General features: G+C 36.7%; 1 protein-coding gene across 4 annotated transcripts in view; it reads right to left on the bottom strand.

The window, feature by feature from the left end:
• Nucleotides 1–21,836, bottom strand: part of erg (ETS transcription factor ERG) — a 317,870-nt gene that overhangs the window by 16,651 nt on the left and 279,383 nt on the right. For all 4 annotated transcript variants that reach the window (XM_051926840.1, XM_028800209.2, XM_051926842.1 and 1 more), the window contains 2 exons: nucleotides 19,528–19,679; nucleotides 9,919–10,122 (listed from right to left, as the gene is read on the bottom strand). In XM_051926840.1, coding sequence (XP_051782800.1) covers nucleotides 9,919–10,122; nucleotides 19,528–19,679 — 356 coding nt within the window. The remainder of the gene's footprint in view (nucleotides 1–9,918; nucleotides 10,123–19,527; nucleotides 19,680–21,836) is intronic.

Below are 21,836 nucleotides of genomic sequence, written 5' to 3'. Positions count from 1 at the left end.
TACTTTGTCACACCTTTACAATTTCTTGACTGGTTTACTACAAATCACTTTTCAGTGGTATTTCTACTCAGCTTAGTAATGCTACAGTTCTGACACAGTCCATGCATGTCACAACACACAATTTCTCAAATGGCATATTGTAGAATCTCTCTTACTAACAAAGCTGTTAATTTCAATACCACAGATTATCTGTTATCACTGCTTGCCTCATATCGATCTACCAGACTTCCGGGATCCACTGATGTCCACCTTCTGCTTATTCCATGTAAGCAAGTCTAAAGTAGTTGCTATAATTTTCTTGAACTGGCCCTCATTTTGTCTCAAGAAGGTCTGTCAGTGCTCATCTCACTAGAGTTGGGGTAGCTAATTCTAATGGAATTAAGGTACTTATTACTTAACTGAAAAACAGTAATACATTACTAATTACTTTACTTTTATGTTACTTTCTAAACATATATAAGTTACCATACCAATCCATACTATTTCCTGAGAATGGTGGCGGGGCCAATGTAAATATGTATCAGAAAGTACAAGGATGACACACAGAAGTATTTTAAAATTACCAGAAACAGTGAACTTGAATCAAGCACTTAAACACATAAACTACAGTGCTTACATTAGCACTGTGCCATTTCAAACATATGAATCAGCAAATAGAGGCCTTTACATCACAAAAAGTATTCTTAACAAACATAAAATCTTTATAAACGGACTTAACCACTCAAAAACTTGAAAGCATTTCTTACTAAAGACGAAGCCAACCTCAATACAATCCTAAATAAAAAAAAATTTTTACGTGAAGTTATAACACACATCTCCAGTACAGATCTGACAGGACTGTTAAATTCAATGTGCTTCATGTCTGTGTGAAAATGGTGCACATGTGCAGCACAAATTTGTTAGAGTGCACAAAATGTGAAATGGAATGCCTACCGTTCAAAATATGGTATTTAGATATTACTTGTTGATGTGTACAACCTACATAACAAAATTTTACTCAAGTTGAGAATTAACACGTTGCACTAATTCATCACGGGGAAATGTAAGTAGATTAAAGTAAAATATTGCTTTGTACTGCATTACCTTTATACCCCATAGTATGATTGTCATTTAAATTGTTCTGACAAGATGAAAACATACAGGTCAAAGTAATGGCAAGAAACTTCAATGACCAGCTTATGAAAAGAAAAGCCAGTCTGAAATGTGAAAGGCTCAAAACTTTTCTCTCCTTTATTAATTGTACTGATGTGGCCTGTAATTTATTTTCAACTCAGAATGTTTACTTGTGCAAATCCATCTATATTTTTTCTTTTTTTTAATCATGTATATTTTTTAATAATACTGAATTTTATCTTCTTATATGATATGCTACCCTGGCTGTCTGTTTGTCTATCCAGGATTTTAAATCACCAGTAGCTCACAAACCGTTTGACCTATTGACCAGAAATTTGGTACACATATACTACGTGATGTCTACTATGTGCTTTTGAGGTGATGATTGTGCTCCAAGGTTATTCCTCTTTTTATTTTTATTCTATTTTATTGTAGAATCAACTCTCGGCAGCAGCTAGCAGGGTGGCCGTCCGGGGCATGCGTACGGGCTCCGTTCTCATCTGTACAACCTTCACAATCACTTCCTCTACCTCTTCATATCTTAAATCATTCTTGAGGCAGATTGAAGACTTAAGTGCCAGCTTAAATGAAAAATTAAGGAAAACGTACTAAGTAATAGCAACACAAACACTGACTTAATCAGTTTTAATGCAAAAAGATGCAGATGAAAGAAAAGAAAAAGCAGGCTGCTAGGGTGGAGAGAAGAAGAGCTGCTCAGGATGCAGCAAGCACATCAACCTCTGAGCAAATGAATGCTAAACGTACAGAGAAAGAGTCTGAGTCTGAAACTATGAATACTCAAGTCAAGTGTATTCTCTGCACTTTAGTATGTAGTGCACCTTTACTGGACCTATTATATTGTATTGAGGTGCTACCCGTTGCACTGCTGCACTCTGATCTCAACCCGGGTGGTTCGTTGTGTGGTGGGTGCGGCATGCTCCCCACCTTTCTCTATATTGTATTGCAGTGTATTTCTTGTACAGTGCTACATATAGAATAGCTTATAAAATAAAGATTGATTGATGATGGACTGTAAGCCAGCAAAAAAAAAAAATAGCAATGAATATATGGTTGATAGTCAGCAAAGAGATATTTTTGTAAAAAATGTGATTTAGTGACACACTAATGAAAAATTTTTAAACTTGACTTTTTAAGTACTGGGTGTATTCCTAGCCTATGGCCTAACTACAGGCAGTGCAGGTGGGGCAGTTTCACTGTTACTTATAGGGCTGGGTGGGGGCCCCACGGTGACTACATTAATTGGCGTTTGGCAAGGCTTAAAAAGAAGTTAGTGTTATTCCCACAACTTCACTTTTGCTATTTAGCCTTTTGCACAATCCTGATGAGATAGCCTTTGGCCCCCGCAACCCTGAAATGAAACCCATCTACTGAATTAAGTCCTTTGAGGTATAGTGCTTGCACAGCTCTAAAATGCATCTGAATGTTATGCCATGTGTACATTTTCTAACTTGTTATATCTATCTAGCCAATCCCACACTACCCCAGCTCTTCATTTGGTTTGTCTACAGGTCACTGCATGCAGTGTGGATGAACTTAGCCTTTTTGGTCTGTTTGATAACAGCTGATATGTGAATTGATTCTGTAGTGAGCTTTCCATAACAACATTTCAATAAGTAACCATGCACATTGTTCCAATGGGTAGTTCCTTTAGCTGGTGGAAGAAGCTGCCCACCTCCATCTGAACCGTGTTTAAGAAGCATTTGAAGACTTTCTTGCTATGCATGAATTTGAAAGATTCTTGTAACTAAAGAATGAATAAGTAGTCTTAAGTTGCTGTTGGTTTAGAGCTTTTCACTTGCAATGGTCAATTCTGTAACCTCATCCTATAACACTTGTTTCAAAATAGTCACCAGACAGACGTTTATTCAATTATGTTGAACTCTTTTGTATGCCACTTTGGATAAATAAGTAAATGTAAATTTGAGCCACAAATAAAATGTAATGCAGACTGTGAGTATTTGATGGATTCAGAAAAAGTCTTCAGACAAACATTTAAATAAAAGAAAAAAATGTTGCATTAAAAGAAAAAATGTTGCAATAAAATGAAAGCAATGTACATTTTCAGCAGAAGAGTGGTAATAAGTGTATGCAGCCTGCAATTACACATCTGTAGTAATTCCACACATCTTGTAGTTATTTATCTATATGTGGACTTCACAACAGAATGCACATTATTATTTAAAATAAGTTGAAGTGTTTTGTACATTTTTGCAATTCACTTCTTCATAATTTAAAAAATTTCACACTCCCTAGGCTACAACAATTTATTTTAACTTGAATTCTCCTCTTCTCACATAACTTCAGTTTTCAATGCCCTTCCTGTCAGACCAGTTTCACTTAGGTTCTGGTTAGGAACAATTTTTGGTGTCCTCTTCTGTTGTCATACATTCCAATTTGTTTGGCTGATATACATTTCCAATTAAGGTACAAAGGGTAGAGGGTTTTCTTTGTATAAAATAAAATAAGGGAAACACAAAGTATTGTTTTTCTTCAATTTCAATGTTATCAAAAATGCAGTTACCTGTTGACTTTTTGCGTTTTGTATAACAAAATAAGTTGAGAGGGCGGTGAATTTAGTGGAAACAAAGTTCTATTCAAATTCCCCAACAAATTTCTTTTCCCATATCCTCCATAGCAGGACAAGTCCTTCAGTAAAGGATCATAAAATCAGCAATGATTTTTCCCTCATGCTCTCAGAGTCCTTTAACTTCCTTAGTGTTACATCTTTTCTCAAAAAACATGTAAAATGTGTTTCATTTTTTGGCTTGAAAATTTACATATTTATTAAATCTGATCTTTCTACTGTAAAACATGCAAAACACTAAAAGTACAAAGTCAGAAGGGTACAAAGTATAATAATGATATAAATAAAAATAATAAGTAATAATAAAAATAATGGTAATACTGTATATACTGTCAATATGTGTTGTTTGTGTGGTATATCTTGAAGCACAGTGAAATACACAATTCAAAATCACTGTTGAGACGATAGTAACCTGATTCCTTTGCAGATTTTCTTTCCAGACTGATCAGCTTTTGAACAGCACACTGCACATGTGTGACTGACATGAACATCACTTTTAGATTCATCAGAATCACTTTCGATTTCACAGTCTGTTTCAAATTCACTGCCTGAAGACAGATTCACTTTATCGTCACTGCTTATATTACTGTCAAGAAGCATGCAACACCTGGGGCCCCATGTATAAACGGTGTGTACGCATAAAAATGTTGTGTACGAACGTTTCCACTCTCAAATCGCGATGTATAAAACCTAAACTTGGCGTAAAGCCACGCACATTTTCACGGTAGCTCCAACCCTGGCGTACGCAAGTTCTCCGCTCGGTTTTGCAAACTGGCGGCACCCAGCGTCAAAGCAGTGCTACTGTACCTGTGTGGTCACCCTTTCTTTTTTTAGATCCACATCCCTGACACGGCTTTATCATATACACTGAAACTAACTGCATATTGTTTATTAGTTTAAGGCATCTGATTGTAATTAACCTGTAACAATATAATGGTCCACAGAATGGTCAAACTATTCTAAATACCATAGCTGCTTTAGCGTTGTTACTCTCACTGCACCTTCTTCTTCTTCTTTCAGCAGCTCCCGTTAAGGTTTGCCACAGCGGATCATCTTTTTCCATATAACTCCCACTGCACCACTCTGAGTATTTATACAGTAATCCCTCCTCCATTGCGGGGGTTGCGTTCCAGAGCCACCCGCGAAATAAGAAAATCCGCGAAGTAGAAACCATATGTTTATATGGTTATTTTTATATTGTCATGCTTGGGTCACAGATTTGCACAGAAACACAGGAGGTTGTAGAGAGACAGGAACGTTATTCAAACACTGCAAACAAACATTTGTCTCTTTGTCTCTTTTTCAAAAGTTTAAACTGTGCTCCATGACAAGACAGAGATGACAGTTCTGTCTCACAATTAAAAGAATGCAAACATATCTATCTCTTCAAAGGAGTGCGTGTCAGGAGCACTGAATGTCAGAAAGTGAGAGAAAACCAAACAAATCAATAGAGCTGTTTGGCTTTTAAGTATGCGAAGCACCGCGGCACAAAGTTGTTGAAGGCGGCAGCTCACACCCCCTCCGTCAGGAGCAGGGAGAGAGAGAGAGACAGAGAGAGAGACAGAGGAAAACAAACAGTGAAAAATCAATACGTGCCCTTTGAGCTTTTAAGTATGCGAAGCACCGTGCAGCATATCGCTTCAGGAAGCAGCTGCACACAGAAGGTAGCAATGTGAAGATAATCTTTCAGCATTTTTAGACGAGCGTCCGTAGCGTCTAGGTGTGCGAACAGCCCCCCTGCTCACACCCCCTACGTCAGGATCAGAGAAAGTCAGCGCGAGAGAGAGAGAGAGAGAGAGAAACAAAAGTAAGTTGGGTAGCTTCTCAGCCATCTGCCAATAGCGTCCCTTGTATGAAATCAACTGGGCAAACCAACTGAGGAAGCATGTACCAGAAATTAAAAGACCCATTGTCCTCAGAAATCCGCGAAACCAGCAAAAAATCCGCGATATATATTTAAATATGCTTACATATAAAATCCGCGATAGAGTGAAGCCGCGAAAGGCGAAGTGCGATATAGCGAGGGATCACTGTATCACTATATCTGAGTGGGGAATCACAGATCTACAGCAGCTGATCGGAAAGAGAATTATCGGTATACACCATCAAGCACACGCTGCCTCAGCCATGCTGTCTATTGAGCTGCTCTCACGCGGCAAATGCTTCAAAGCTTTTCCTGTACGGACCTCGCAGTTCAGAAACAGTTTCATCCCAAGAACTATAAACATACTCAATCAGTCCATCAAGTGCTCCTTATAGAACTGTTTGTAAATAAGTACAATTATATCACTGTAAACTTGCGATACAGTTATAATATTGCACAACCTGGGCCACTTTATAAAGCATATATTTGCATATGATGACGATATCATTTTTAAGATGAAATGCAGCAAAATATGTTTATTATATTATACAGATAAAACTTTAACTTCATTTAAATAATCTATATTGTTAATAATTAAACATGTGAGGACACGGTGTCGCTGCGCTAGCAAGGATCTGGCGTTCCGTTCACAGATTGTTCCTGACTTGCGCTGTATTCTTGCTGGTGCTGGTGAGACACTGGATGGATAGAATAATTAAACACGTACTACGAAGATATTTCAATGTTCCATAAAAGTTTTGAAGCATCGGCGTTCTAAGCTTATAGATGGCTTAACGTCTATTACAGAGCTGAATGTGTGGCAACTGGGTATTTGGGGAAAGAAAAGTAAGGACAGGAATTGGGGCTTAGTACGTTTGAAAGAGACAGAACTGCTGCAATAAATTATTTCATCGAAGGTCACGCACGGCGCAGCAAGCATCTTGCGTGAGGCAGGAACAATCACTGTGCCACCGTGTTCCCATGTTTAATAACATGTTTTAACTCCTATCATCATGAAAATGATATCACGTATACATCTCAGTATTTCATTTATTCAGAGAGCTGTAATATTACGAATGTAATGGATTCTGTGTCCTGTCGGAGGAAGCTAAAGCCCAGAAGCACGTAGTGATTCAAACACATAGAGCACATAGAAGATCAAATACAAAACAAAGCATTTAACATGCTACTTTAGTTATGATGGGATTTGAGAAAACTAGTAAATTAAACGATTTTAAGATGAAGTTTATGATGTTCTACTTTAATGACAAGATAAACTACGTGATTAAGGTGGAAATTTTGAGATTAAAGTTGACAATTCGTGCTTTTTTCCCCACTGTGTGCCTATTTTTTTTCTCTGTACCCTAATAAGCTTTCATATGACACTCAGATGGTGGGCTACGACTCGTCTTTTCACGGCGACTTTGATATGTGACAACTTCTTTTTTATTTCGGGCACCCTGCGACTTTGTGCACTTGAGTGTCCGAGTTTCTCTGACACGCTATGCCACTCGATCAACTTCATTTTGTTGTTTATACCACTGTTTAAACCAACAAATAGTACGTTTTTCCTTGCCTCCACTTGGTATTCACTGAAATTCTTCTATTTTCCCCCATGCTTTTGCCATTGTCTTATCACAGAAGGCTGTGCTTAAGGGTTATTTATATTGATTTGCATATTCAAAGAGGCGTAATTCTGAGAGGAGTTGGGGCGGGACAGCAGGCGTGTGCACGTGTGTTACTTTTCACGCTGACCGGGATTTATGTAGCAGAAGAACGTGGAAGTTGGTGTGCGCATAGATTTATGCATCTGGATTTTTTTGTGCGTAAGCACATTTCGGCTTTTGTCCGTACACCATGTTATAGTGTGAATTCTACGCACGGCATTATACATGAGGCCCCTGGGCTGCTGAAAAACGTTTCTTACAAGATGCCATTAGGAGTCTAGGAGAAGATGTGTCTTCACCGTTGTGTGAGCAACACTCGGCACTAACGCTGTTGACACTTTTACAGCACGAGTAATCCTCGGGTCTAAAACTTACATGAGACATGTCTATACAGTTGCCTGAGTGATGCTCAGGACTAACGCTTTTAGTACTGTTTTTACAGCCCAAGAGATGCTCGGGTCAAACACTAAGGAGGCTACTTGATGTTTGGCAAACTCCAAGTTGGAGTCAGCCACTTTACCATACACACCAGATTGATGGAGTGCTGCTGAGATGGTCATCCTTCCGACAGGTTCTCTCATCTCAGCAGAGGACTTCTGAAGTTCTGTTAGAGTGATCATTCATTTTTTGGTCACCTCCCTTACCAAGACCCTTCTTGCCCAGTTACTCAGTTTTACCAGACTATAAACTCTAGGGTGCTCTTGGTCCTTTAGTTGCTGTTTAGGAATCTTCAAGTGGAAATCAGCCATTCTACGATAAATGCTGCTGACAGGGTCATTCTTCCTCTGATGAGATGGGAGAACCTATTGGATTTCTGAAGCTGTTAGAGAGTGACCATTGGTTTCTTGGTCACCTGAACAAATAAGGCCCTTATTGTAATGTTACTCAGTTTGGACTACAAACCCTAGGAACCAGTGGTTCCAAAATTCTCCCATTTCATAATCATAGAGGCCAGTGTGCTCTTTTGACCATTGAAAGCTTGAGAAATGCTTTTCTACCCTGGGCTTGATCTATGCTTCACCACAATTCGATTGCAAAAGTCTAGTGGAAGTTCCTTGGACTTCATAACTTGTTTTTGTCCTGACATGCAGTGTGAATTGTGGGACCTTATATACACAGGTGTGTGCCTATCTAAACGATGTCCAATCAATTTAGGTTGCCTCAGGTAAACTCCAATCAAGTTTTAGGCACATCTCAAGGACGATTAAAGCAAACAGGAAGCACCTGACCACAATTTGGAGTCCCACAGCAAACAGTCTAAATACTTAAACAAATGAGAAATTCAGATTTTGATATTTAATAAACTGCAAACTGAATACATGCTTTCACTTTCTCATTATAGGTTATTGAGTTTAGATTGATTGGAAAAAAGTGCTAAAATTTATCCATTGAAACTTACATGTTTTGTACCTAGTGCTGCTCATATAGTTTACAGTTCCCTTTGGAAACAAAGTTATCTTCAAATTCACCCATGAATTTCCCATTGGGAAGCTTGTTTTTCTCATATCTTCCACAGCAGGACAAGTACTTCAATCAAGGATCATAAACTCTGCAATACACTGTTGCTGCTTCTTCACTAGCACAAGAAAATGTACAATTTTTAACCTACTTATTCTTTCTAGCTATACACCCAATAACTACCGATTTTGCACTCCATTCACAGATTGCTACCTCCTCTCTTATAGCCCCAAATATTATATTATGTGAAGCAAGGCAAATTCATTATAGTAATTGTCCTTGAATCTTGCCTTTTCTGGGATCCATTTTAATATACAGATATATTTTAAAAAATGTAACCTGAATTCTGTCAACTCATTTCAAACCAGTTTGTTTGTGATGTGCACACTAGTCAGCCCTTGCACAAGTATTACAAAATATAAATGTGGTTAGTGACTACAACGAGCATAAGCATATCAAAAGTAATTTTATCGTTATGAACACTCAGAGTGTTAGAAGCTAAATCTTATCATGATATAACAACATATTTATGGCTAGCCCGTTCTATGACACTAGAACATAATAAGTAACCTATTGATTTTTTTTTACTTTTAATGATGCATTAAAAAATGTCTAAATGTGGAAACCAGGCCCTGCCCTATTCATTAGTCTGCTTTTTCATGTTCCCTTAATATTTAGACTGCTTCACGGTCCATAACCAGTACAGTATGCCTCTGCACTACAGAGCCCCTCAGAATGTTAGTAATAAGCATACCAAGACAGCAGCACAGAACACTACTGTTAAAAGCTGCTTTTAGCCCACTGAAGCAAAGCACATTTAATTAGGCAAATCTTTCTTGGGGGAAGCAGGTTGCAGGTTTTTTTAATTTTCTAGCTTTACTTTACCATCTAACTGCATTTGCATGCCTCACTGGATGAAAAAGTTTTTTTATCATAACAAACTATATTGATGCTTGAGTGTAATACCATAAAATAATGTAGTGGATTAAACTAAAAATGACACACCTTAGACATTCAAGTGCTGTTCAAACAAGCAAATAGAGAAATAAATATTTAGCAAAACGTTCGACATTCTACAATTAGGGTTGCACATAAGACTTTAAATTCAACACGGCATTAGAGGTAACATAATAAGGGCAATTTACAGTCGCAGAAACAACAACCTGAGGCACAGTGCTAGAAGCTGAGGATTGTCCATGAATAATACATACTTTCTCTGAGGTAGTGAAGGTGTGACAAGAGGATGTCTGCATTGTAACCGGGCGTTAGTCTCTGGAAGTCCTCCTTGCTCATTTTGCAGAGTTCTTTCCCATCAATGTTGTGAAACAGGGAGATGTCTACATCCAAGAGGACGTATTCCTTTACTGCCCATTCCAGCCACTGTTGAACATGGTCAGTCGTCCAAAGAGTAGGATCTGTCCAAATCCAAAATAAGCAAACGAGAAAGTCATTTTAGTACTGTGTAATGTCTTCACTATGAATCTAAACTTCATGTCACAGAAACAATGGATCGTTTTTGAAGGTATTTGAATATGTATTGTCTATGAAATGCCTTAGGGCTCTAATGGGTCAGTCTCTAATGTGACAGACACTGTACCTGGAACCTTCTTGCATAAATCATTGTGGAAACATTTAACATCAAGCTGTGGCTGCAATTTACTTTTTGTCCATCCATCCATTTCCAAAACATTTTTAACTACAGCCATAAAGAGCTAGCACCTATATCATTGGGCAAAATGAAGGAAGCAATCTTGGACTTGACAGAATTCTATCTCATGACATATTCATACACACTTATCGTTCACCGTTTTAGACCAAGCAAATGTGCACATCCTGTGGCTTTTGTTTTCTGTTTTCACATGATGTACCTGAGGAAATTGGTAGCCTTTTCGTAACTTGAAATGCAACATTCAAAATCATTTGCAGCACCATGGTCTAGGCCTGGTTGCATGGAATTACAGTGAATTCAGGAACTATTCAGACTCCTTAACTCTGCACTCTTCATTGTGTTGTAGATTTAACTTTTAAATGGATAGATTTGCCATTGTTGCCCATCAATTTACACTCAATAACCCACAATGAGAAAGGTTTGAAAAATGTATTAAAAATCAAAAACTGAAATCTCCCGTTTATATAAGTATTTAGACCCTTAATTCAGCACTTTGCAGAAACCCCTTTTTAGAATTACAGATTTGAGTCTTCTTGGCTAAGTGTAAGCTTTGTGCACCTGGATTTGAGCAGTTTATCCTATTCTTCCTGGCAGATCCTCTCAAGCTCTGTTGGACTGGATGGAAGGTGTCTATAAACTACCATCTTTAGGTCTCTCCACAGGTATTCTATTTGAGTTAAGTCTGGGCTTTGCCTGGGCCACTTAAGACACATATCCCAAAGCCAACTCCAGCATTGTCTTGGCTGTCTGTTTTAGTTCATTGACATACTGAAATGTGAACCATTGCTCCAGTCTGTGTATAGGTTCACTCTGGAGCAGGATTCCTTCAAGAACCTCTCTGTATTTGTCTGCAATCATCCTTTCCTCAGTTCTGATCAGCTCCTTGTTCCTGCCACGGAGAAGCACCTCCATAGCATGATGAAGCCACTACCATGATTCACCATAAGGATGGTAGTAGGTAGGTAAGGGAGTTGCTGAGGCCAGCAGGAAGCGCTTATCCTGTGGTCTGTGTGTGCATCCAAAAGCCCCAGTGCAGAGACAGGGAAGCTCTACAGTAAAAATGGTTCTGTCCTTTGGATGAGATATAAAAGTGAGTTCCTGACTCTCTGTGGTCATAAAATATCCCTGAGTATCTTTTGAAAAGAGTAGGGTAAATTCCCCATCATGGTCTTGTCCATCCTTGCTGCCTAATCATTCCCATCTCTGTTGGCTATCTCTTGCACCCCTTCACCACCTAATAGTTACTGTGTGGTGAACATACTGGCATTTCATCCAGCTGCTGATCATTGGTGGTGGCTAACTATTGTCTATGTAAAGCATTTTAAGTGTCCAGAAAAGTGATATTTACTTATATATATCTTGTCACGCTTGGATCACAAAGTTGCACAGGTTCATTCAGAGTTTTCAAGAGGCAGATGCTTTATTTGAATACAAGGAGAACAAACACAAGTCTATATTCCAGGAGTGAACTGGGCACACTGTCTCGTTCAAAAGAACACACAATCATCCTCCTCAAAGGGGTGCAGCATCTCGGGAGCGGTGACCAGAGCAGAGAATGTCGGGGGGAAGAGGGACAAGACAGTGAGATACTAGGACAGCCGTGGTGCAGTCTTTTAAATGTTCGAAGCCCTACGTGATATGCAGATCATGTGGAACGGCAACCAGCAGCAGGCTAGCAGCTGATCCTGCAAAGAGGAGATGAAAAGCTGTGTTTGTTTTCCATTGTATCACTGTTTAAGAGGAGGTTTCGGAGGAACGGCCATGTCTCCTTGGAGCCACATTCACTATATATATATATATATATATATAGAACCCCAATTCCAAAAAAGTTGGAATACTGTGTAAAATGTAAATAAAAACAGAATGCAATGGTTGGCAAATTTCAAAAACCCATGTTTTATTCACAATAGAATATAGAAAACATAAAATGTTTAAACTGAGAAAATGTACCACTTTAAGAAAAAAATAAGGTCATTTTGAATTTGATGGCAGCAACACGTTTCAAAAAAGTTGGGGTCTCTTAAGGTGCTCTCAAGGTCCTTTAATTGCTGTTTAGCAAACTCCAAGCAGAAGTCACCACTCTACCATAAATGCTGCTGAGAGGGTCATCCTTCACTGCTGAGATGAGAGAGCCTGATGGATTTCTGAAGCTGTTAGAGTGACCATTGGTTTCTTGGTCACCTGCTAAACCAAGGCCCTTCTTGTCCAGTTACTCAGTTTGGCTGGACTACAAACCCTAAGAAGTGACCCGGTGGTTCCAAAATTCTCCCATTTCATAATCATTAATGCCACTATGCTACTGGGATCACTCAAAACTTTAGAAATAGTTTTATACCCTCGTCCTGATCTATGCCTCACCACAATTTTATCACACATGTCTAAAGAGAGTCCTTTGGACATCATGGCTTGGTATTTATCCTGAAATGCAGTGTGAATTGTGGGACCTTATATACACAGTTCTAAACGATGTCCAATCAGTTCAATCGGGCACAGGTGGACTCCAGCCAAGCTTTAGACACATCTTAAGAACAATTCAAAGCAAACAGGAAGCACCTGACCACAATCTGGACTGCTACAGCAAAGAATCTGAATATTGATGTGAATGAGAGATTTTAGATTTTGATATTTAATAAATTGCAAACCTTTTTGAAAACATGTTTTCCCTTTCTCAGTATAGGTTATTAAGTTTAGACTGATGCACAACCTTAGTAAATTTATCTATTTAAAATTATAGCACAATAAAGTTTGCAGAAAATGAATGGGTCTGAATACTTTCTGAATCCACTGTAAGTTCTCATATTTACAAGGTTCATCTCACAGAGATCTCTGCATTTCTTTCATAGCCCAAAGCTGTTTACAGGCAACTCTAAACTTGGTTTTGTGTATTTTTGTACCCAGAGCTGCTAGGATACATTGTAGTCCCCTATTACCCAGAATTGGAAAAAGAGAGTGCAGCAAATAAAGTAATCAAAATGTAACAGACATTTATGCAACTACATGAAATGAGTGCAGGAACAACAACTAATGAAAATATAGTGTGTTTAGGATGGGAGCGGGTCATTTGTTAGCTGGGTACCAACATTAGTGGCTATTAGAAGTTTTGGGTGCAGATCCGGTGAGAGAGAGTGGATTTCTCATCCTGAGCAAAGCTCTAGTGCACCCATTTCTATCTTTGGATTTTTGGAAGTTTATTTATTTTCAGTCAGTGCATGCATGACAAGGTAGTGATTATTATTATTCAGTCCTTTAGCCACTATGCAATAATGGGATTTGTACAGACTCAAGATCACATTATTGTCCAGCCACTCCTTTATACTTTTTCTTGACATTTTACAGTATATTGACTTTTTTCTGATAACAAACCTTATTTATGACTTAAGTTTGTTTCTTCTTGACTTATTTTCTTGCTCACATTTAATAATGAAGCAAATGAATGTTTGATAAAATCTGTATTTATGTGTTTTTGCAGCAGACATCTCACTTATTCAATTACTGTTGGCACTAACTTAATCAGTTAGTTGGAAGGGAAATATTGCTATATTTACAGTATATCTATTAACACTAATCACATAATAGACTGAAACTTAAATGAATGCATACACAAGGAAGCAAAAAAGAAAAGAAAATGAAAATATCAGTGGACTATATTTTACAAAGTCTCTGTTTGAGATAGCCTCTGTACATTGATTTCAATCTTCTGCTGGGATCATTGCTGATAATGTTCTTTATTTTGGAGAAAAGCTTGTCAGCCTTAGGAAAATTATTTGCTTGTATACTGCACAACTTTCCAAGGAAACTGTGTGAGCATTATAAGTTAAATGCTCTGAGTCTGGAAACAAGTTGTTAAGGGTGTTGTTGTAAGCTTCAATCATGTTCAGTAATCACATTTTCCATGGCAAACCCATTATGAAGCGTCACTTCAAGTGTATCTAAATATTTAACATTGCTCTTAGCTGTATGTCAGATTGTGTGGATTTGATATTTTTAACATCTTCACTCTTTTATCACTCATAAAGATTACCCTTGTCACGAGAAAAAAAGTTTAGAAATTGTTGCTTACATTTATGGAATAATAAAGGATACAATGTAAAATATCAATCAGTTTTTTGATTTTAGTTTAAATCAAATCAACAATCTGGGAAACATATGTCTTGTACAGCTAGTATAATACTGTTCTTCTCTGTTTATGACATAAGTGTAACCATAGGTGATCCTTTTTAACAGGAACATTATCAGTTATTAAAGCCAACTAAATCATGAATTAAATGGTTCTACATTTAAAAAATATTTTACATTTTATAGATTTAGGAATTGTTAAATAATTACATGATTAAAGGATATAAAAGCTGAGCACATCTTGACTATAAGGAAATCTTCAGTATCACAGCTGAAAAGAAACATGATATCATACTGAAGTCTTGGAAAAAAGAAGACTATATACCCTGAATTCCCACCAAGGCCTGAGTGTAATGTCCTTCACAACTAATAATATATGCTTAGAAATTATTTTAATACTATCATGATAGTAACAAGTAGAGAAAAAAAATGTAATGCACATTTATTTGCTTCTTCACATTTCCTTATTTTTCCTGTGACTAACACAAAATTAACTTGGTCACATGCATATTTTTATATATTTTAATTTTTGATTGCTACAATAAACGTTTCACACACAGACAGTACATACATGTAATTACAGTAATGAGTCTTATATATAAATATTGCCATCTTGTCTTTCAGTTTAAAATATAGAACAGACATACAAATATCCATATTCATATTGAAGCAGTAGAGGGCACCCTTGAAGCATTAGGTATGCCACAATGAGGGATCACAGTATTTGGTGCTAGAAATTATTTTGCACACTGGAATCTTGTCATTCTTCTTATACTTTTCCCTTATGTTTTTATAAAAAAATGTAGCCAGTGCATACACTTTTGCTTGCTGGCAGGGTTTAATAACAGTTGTTTCTCCTATTGGACTTGGAATTGTAAAGTGTAGATGGCATCACTGTTGTTGGACTAATAATGTGGATAAAGCCAAACACAGAGTTGGATAGGAGAAAGACACATGCTAGATATGATGCTAGTATTGGAGAAATTTTGCACAAGTTGTCAAGAGAAACTATCATGTTCACTCAGCCCATGCGTTATTGCTAATGTTACTTTTGTAATAGATACACATATTCTCAAACCTTAATCTAACACAGATTTAATCAAACCTTAATCTTACTTAATCTAACACAAATTTGCTGGGGTACAAAACCTATGCCAGAAAATTTAGGATCAATTTATGAAACAAGCCTAGATTACATGCCAGTCTACACTGCGGAGCACAGGCATACCTACACCCATACTAGAGTCAATTTATAGGTACCAATTAACCTAACCTGCACATTTTTAGAGGAGTGGGAGAAAAACCCACACAGACACTGGAAGAATATGCAAACTGCACACAGGCAACTGGTGCGCACTTCAGACCCAAGATTCTGGATGTATGAGGGAAAGCATCAACCACTGCACAGATACTAATAGCACAATAATGCTTATCCCAAAACTGTCTCGCTGTCAGACAATACAAGGTCTAATTAAATTGTGTTGTGACTGTATAACATATTGTTACTTCTAGTATTTTATGTAAACTTTTTTTAACTATGAGAATCACCTGTTCATGAATACTGGCTGGTACTGTTAACCATTTCAGTACTGATTTATTATTCTACCCCTATATGCATGCTACATGTCATGTTTTATACTCATTGCAGTTCCCAATATACACAGCTAAAGAGTCTCAAATTACAGTGTTTAGTTTTATTATTAAAGAGTATATGTCCATTAGACAAAACATCTTATTTTTTTTTGACCCATACTGTAGTTCATATTTACTGTGTGCACATCTTTCTGCATTTGACGTAAGCAGAAATTGTTAGGGTTTGGCCAGGCATTTGTGACTGGCTTGGATGTCTTTTCTTTTTATCACTTCTTTTTTACAGATTTAGCCATGAATTATGTTTTAAATATTGTTATGTTTATTCATTTAGTATTATTGTGCTATAATTTTATTGTGTGTAATAGTCCTTTAAATAATGTACCTTGTGTCCTTTTATGTTGAACCACACTTGATGCTGCAGCTGGGGAACCACACCAGTAACATTTAAGAGCCAACAACACATGTAATAGCGGATTCGGCTTTGCATTCGTCTTCTGTTCTTAGGCTTTCAACTTTGTACATTGTTATCATACAATTCCTGATTTATCTACTTTTGGCTTTTGTTTAAAGGAATTGGATTTTGTCTTGGATTTGTATGCCACAGACCATTTTGTTTTCTTTTTCTAAACTCCTGTGTGTGTTCTACTATGTAGTATTTTTGAATTTCTAAACAAAATGAAGCATTAAATCAAGTTTTTTTTGTTATCATGGGCTAGAGTTTTTTTGGCAGTGTTTCCCTCTTTTTCCTTTTTGGATATTTCGATTTTAAAGCCTTTTCCTCAACTGGGTCTGTGCAGGCCTGCAGCTTGGGCTTGGGGCTTGGCTCCTTCAATGTAGTGAGCAATGCACTTTGTGCTCAGACCTGGATGGAAGTACAGGTCTGACTTTCATTTTTTGAGTTTCTTTTAACCAGTTGGAATCATAACAGAAACTGTGTGTTTATTATTTTTTAATGTAAATCAGGATAAATATTGTTTATTGTTAATTGTCACATCTAATTCTGAACTTTTTAATTCTGAAAGAAATTATCTGTTATATTTGGTAAAAGCAGTATATTACACTTGCAAGCTCTTGCAATTTGTCTTATGATAACGGCTTTAGTATTCATGCAATGTGCTGATTTTATCTTCAGTTTAAAAGGAAGTTGCATTATATGGTGGAATATATTACAAAATATATTTGCAAGCAATTTACAGTGGACCAAAAGCACACAGATTTCTATGGCCTTCCTGTTTTATGATATCTTGCAAAGTTGAAACATCTTGATTTCTTAACATATTGTAGTTGATATTAAAGCAATTGAGGAAATTGTGTGTCTAGTAGGGAACGATCGTGTAATTTATTATTGGAATAGCTAAAAAAAAAAAAAGATTTTAAAGAGGAATGTTATTGTTGTGACAAGCCACTGTCAGGCAGCAGCTGCTAAAGTTTATACTGGAAGGTGTTTGGCAAACACATGTCTTAAATGTATTTCAGAGCCCTCCAGATCTGGACCGTCTGCTTTAGTGTACAAAGCAACAATAAAGCCATAAGAAGAATATCTCTAGGCCTGCAATTTAACCCCATACTATTAAAAAAACACCTTAAGGATATGCTTTTCTTACCTCGATAATTTCTGTATCAGCTTATTGTAATTGTTTCCATTATTTTTAATGCCTAAACAATACAATTAAGTAAATAAAACAGGCACAAAACAAATCTACACAGTTCATTTACAGTAAGTATGCTTCCTGGTGTTTGCTTATTGCATTTTAGATATTTTAAAAGTAATTCTCAAAGAGGACAGTCCTCATAGTGATTGTGTTGTGTATCCAGGAAGATGCCAAGTAATGCACAATATACAAAACAGCACACTTATTAAATAATTCAACACGCAACATGTAAAGTACAAAAGTTAGCAGAAAGAAAACAACAAAAGAGCTGGTACTCCTGTTCTGCCTACATAGCTCTTGCACTCTTGTCTTCTTGGTGGGGTGGGTTACCTACTTATCACCTGCAAAGCAAAATGAAGAATTCTATGGGCTATTTTCCTCCAGCCAATAAGGCCTTCCTCGATTTTAGACTCAATGAGCTTTTCTCTCTCAGAAGTTTCTTATCAGTTGTTAAATTCACTTCATGGGTTATGGACTTGCTGTACTTCTACTATAAGTTCACACACCTAGAGATCTCAATAGTGACATTCAGACACCCTAAGCCTTAAGCAGTCTAAAAAGACTCGGTTATAGATCTCAAATGCAGCATTTATAGTGCCCATCCTCTTAATGTCCATCTCCTTCTCTGGATTCATGTGCTACCTTCAGCGGACAAGATGTCCTTTGTCATTTCCAAGCCATCCATAGCCTCAATGTTTTCCTTGACCTGGCAGTTGCTGAGATGCCTTTCTCCGAGGATCCTCTAGAGGTACTGCATGCTATTTTTAAAGGTCACATCTCATTTCCTACTCCCAGAGGTTCTTGTCTACAGTATATCCCTTCCTGTGGCATCTACTACATATTTAGTGCTTAGCAATCATAGCACCCTATCTTCACCAACATGATGATTGATATTCATCATCACACTATGGCATCACATGCTTGTCTCTCTCCAAGGACTAAAACTGGGCCTATCCATGCTCTATGCCGTCCAATTCTGGCTAGGAACCTCAACAAAACAAATATCATAAATACTTTTGATGAATAATTGAGCTTGCAAAATTCTGACTACATACATTAGTTCATTATCATAAAAAAGATTTTTCTTCCAGCAACCATTTTATTAGAAATGAGACAAGCAAACAATTAGTTAATCAAATGAGCTGAGTGGTTTTCTCTTGTTTATAAACCTTATTATATTTAAATACTGTGTTTTAAATTTTTAATACATTTCAAATATTTAATATTTCAGCTAATTTCCAACACTTTAAGGATGACTCTCCACTGCCTGAAATTTGAGGTTAGCATGCACATTGAGCATAAAAGTGGTTTCTTTACCTTTGTAATATGTTGTTCCTTATATATTAATATTATTTCATGGTTTAGTGGTATGGTGGGTGCAATCTCCATCTTATAGTGTGTAAGTCTCAAATTCAAATATAGACATAAAGTATATATATATATATGCATAAAGACATTGTAGGCGATTCTGGCCTACACTTTATGTTCTCTCTACATACATGTAAACTTCACTTTAGTAGTCATTTTTGTTTTACAAAGTTCAAAGACATCGCATTGACTTGGTTGATAAAGTATTTCTGTGTGAATGTAATGTGTATTCTCCCATTTTTCATTCTAACATTTGAGCCAGTTCCCAATTGGAAAATATGTGGTATTACCATAAACCTCTTTGAACAATGGCTTGATTACTATTAGAACAGTTTCAATATAGCAAAAACAAATATAATAAAGCTTCCCAAAGGTATAGTAAGTAAACATAGAAATAGTTTATTAACAGTGCTCTGCTATACCTGCGGGCACAATGACTCTTCGCTCATTGGTTGTCATATTAGGAGGAGGAATGTGTTTCTCTTCCATGTAGCTGCCATAGTTCATGGAAACACTGTCTGAGCCACCAACAATCTTCCCTCCTTTTCCTATGCTGCAGTTGTCAGGAGAGTTCCTGCCACATGAAATAAACATGAAAAATATGATTAATATTTAACAGCAAGCAAAACTGCTAAGTGTATAAGCTAAAGGCAAATTAGTATTTACAAAACAGGTATCTACATATTATAACATTTGTTGACATTTGTTCCTCATTTTATATTATAATGGTCACTGTTGAATGACACTGACCTCTGAAATGGGGTAATGAATTCAAAAGCCATGAATGCTGCCTTGCGGCAGGAAGCTGCTGTACAGAGTTTCTGTATCTTTTCCAGATAAATAATAGATATATTGAATGGGAAGTCATTGAAGTCATTGCTCAACTCTTAAAATTTTAAGAATGAAAATCAAAGTATCAACTGGAGTTATAGTACATCCTATATCTAACCCCCTACACATACTTTCATTATATTTTGTTATCTTTTCTAGCAATATTCCTGCAGGGACAGTGAACAGATGTTTAGGATTATGGTAGGAATGCTTTATTAATGCATACCACTATAACATGGCCCAGATATTTAGAAGCTGGAATCTTTGCAGTTCACGTAAGAAAGAGAAAATAATTCATGTGTTCACCAACTGTGAGACCTTTCATCAACGATGAAATATTTTGTGTTCTCTTATCTTGTCCCAGATGTGACAATAAGTCACAAGAAGAAATTAAGGTGAAGAATAGCAAAGCCTGGGTATTCAGTGCTACAGGCATATGCTCTTTTGGCTAGACTGAAGTAGCCAGGCAGACCATTTTTAAAATGATCCTCAGAAAAAATGGAAGTCATTATGATAGGGGACTCAGTTATTAGGGGTAGTGACATACTGTATACTGTATGTTTGCTTTGTAGACAGGCAGTCTTGAATGTTGTGTTCTTTACCTGGAATAGAGACTTGAGACCTCTTGGAATGTGTAATAAGCTCCAGAACAGAACTGGGGTGGACATTGTTGTTATTGTCTATATTTGAACAAATGACCTGAGCAGATGAAAGTGTCAGTTCTACAAGTGAAATTTAAAGAACTATATGAAAAGCTCATGTGTGGAACTGACAACCTTACCCAGATAAGGTTAAGGAAATTGTAAAGGTAAATGCATGGCTCCTATCTATGGCCAGAGTAAACAGAATATGATGAAATACTATGAAAGCTAGTTTTAATACAAGCAATATTACAAATATATTGCTTCATGTTGCTAGTTCACATTGTATATATAGTAGCAGCAAATGAATAAACTTTTAGAGCAGTAACAGAAATCTGGTTGAATCCAAGTAAAGAATATCAGATTAACACAACTCGATTCAATTTATTTAGAAAACATATATAGGAAAAAAAACAATGATGTAAGGTATCCATACCCACCTTATCAAGCATGTAGAAAATAAATATGAGGCAAGGAGGATATGAGCAAAAGCTTTTGGTGAGAATATCTGGGATAGAATAGAATCCTGCAAAACATAGATGCTGGCATTGGGAGTGCACTATAAACCAATGCATACAGTGGTGCAAATAAATAAATCTGGAATAATTTTAATTAATATTTAAAAAGCGGTTTGCTCTGTATGTTATGATAATATAAACTTTAGTTCTCCAAACATTACCAGTGATTACCCAAAAACAGGCAATGTCAGGGACAGTAGTTCATAGAAGAAACTGTTATCTTCATGTTATAATAGCAACAAAATAAGAATCCTTTATTGACCAATAGAAATTTTTTAAATTAAAGTCATTAAAGAAATATATTTTAGATGTTGGAACTTTTGAGGAACAATCAGTAAATTAAAGAAAAAAAATATTTAGAAGCAATCAGAAATGTACATTTCTGTAGTGGATGATTAAGAAAATAAGAAAAACAGAGCACAGAAAACAGCCTCAAGGCCGCTACTACAATAAGGCCCATTTGCATTTGAAAATAACAGTTAAAACGAAAATGCAAAAGTCACCCTTAAAGATTTGCTCAACAATTTAGTAGTAAGGTAATGGTCAACGAGGAGGCCAGCATACTGCCTGGACTGGGCAACAGAAATGGAATCAGGAGACGAGTCATGTTAAATAACATAGCAAAGGTCAAAACTGGGAAAACAAAAATAAAGCAAACAGAGCCAAGAATGAGAAACTAAAATTCACAAAGTCAAAACTGATAATTAACAGGTAAACTGAGCCAAAATGCAGTTGAAAATC

The sequence above is a fragment of the Erpetoichthys calabaricus genome, chromosome 4 (assembly GCF_900747795.2).
Source record: "Erpetoichthys calabaricus chromosome 4, fErpCal1.3, whole genome shotgun sequence".
NCBI classification, from domain to species: Eukaryota; Metazoa; Chordata; class Cladistia; order Polypteriformes; family Polypteridae; genus Erpetoichthys; species Erpetoichthys calabaricus.
The sequence above is the reverse complement of the archived record's forward strand: the minus strand, read 5'-3'. Positions and strand labels throughout refer to the sequence as shown.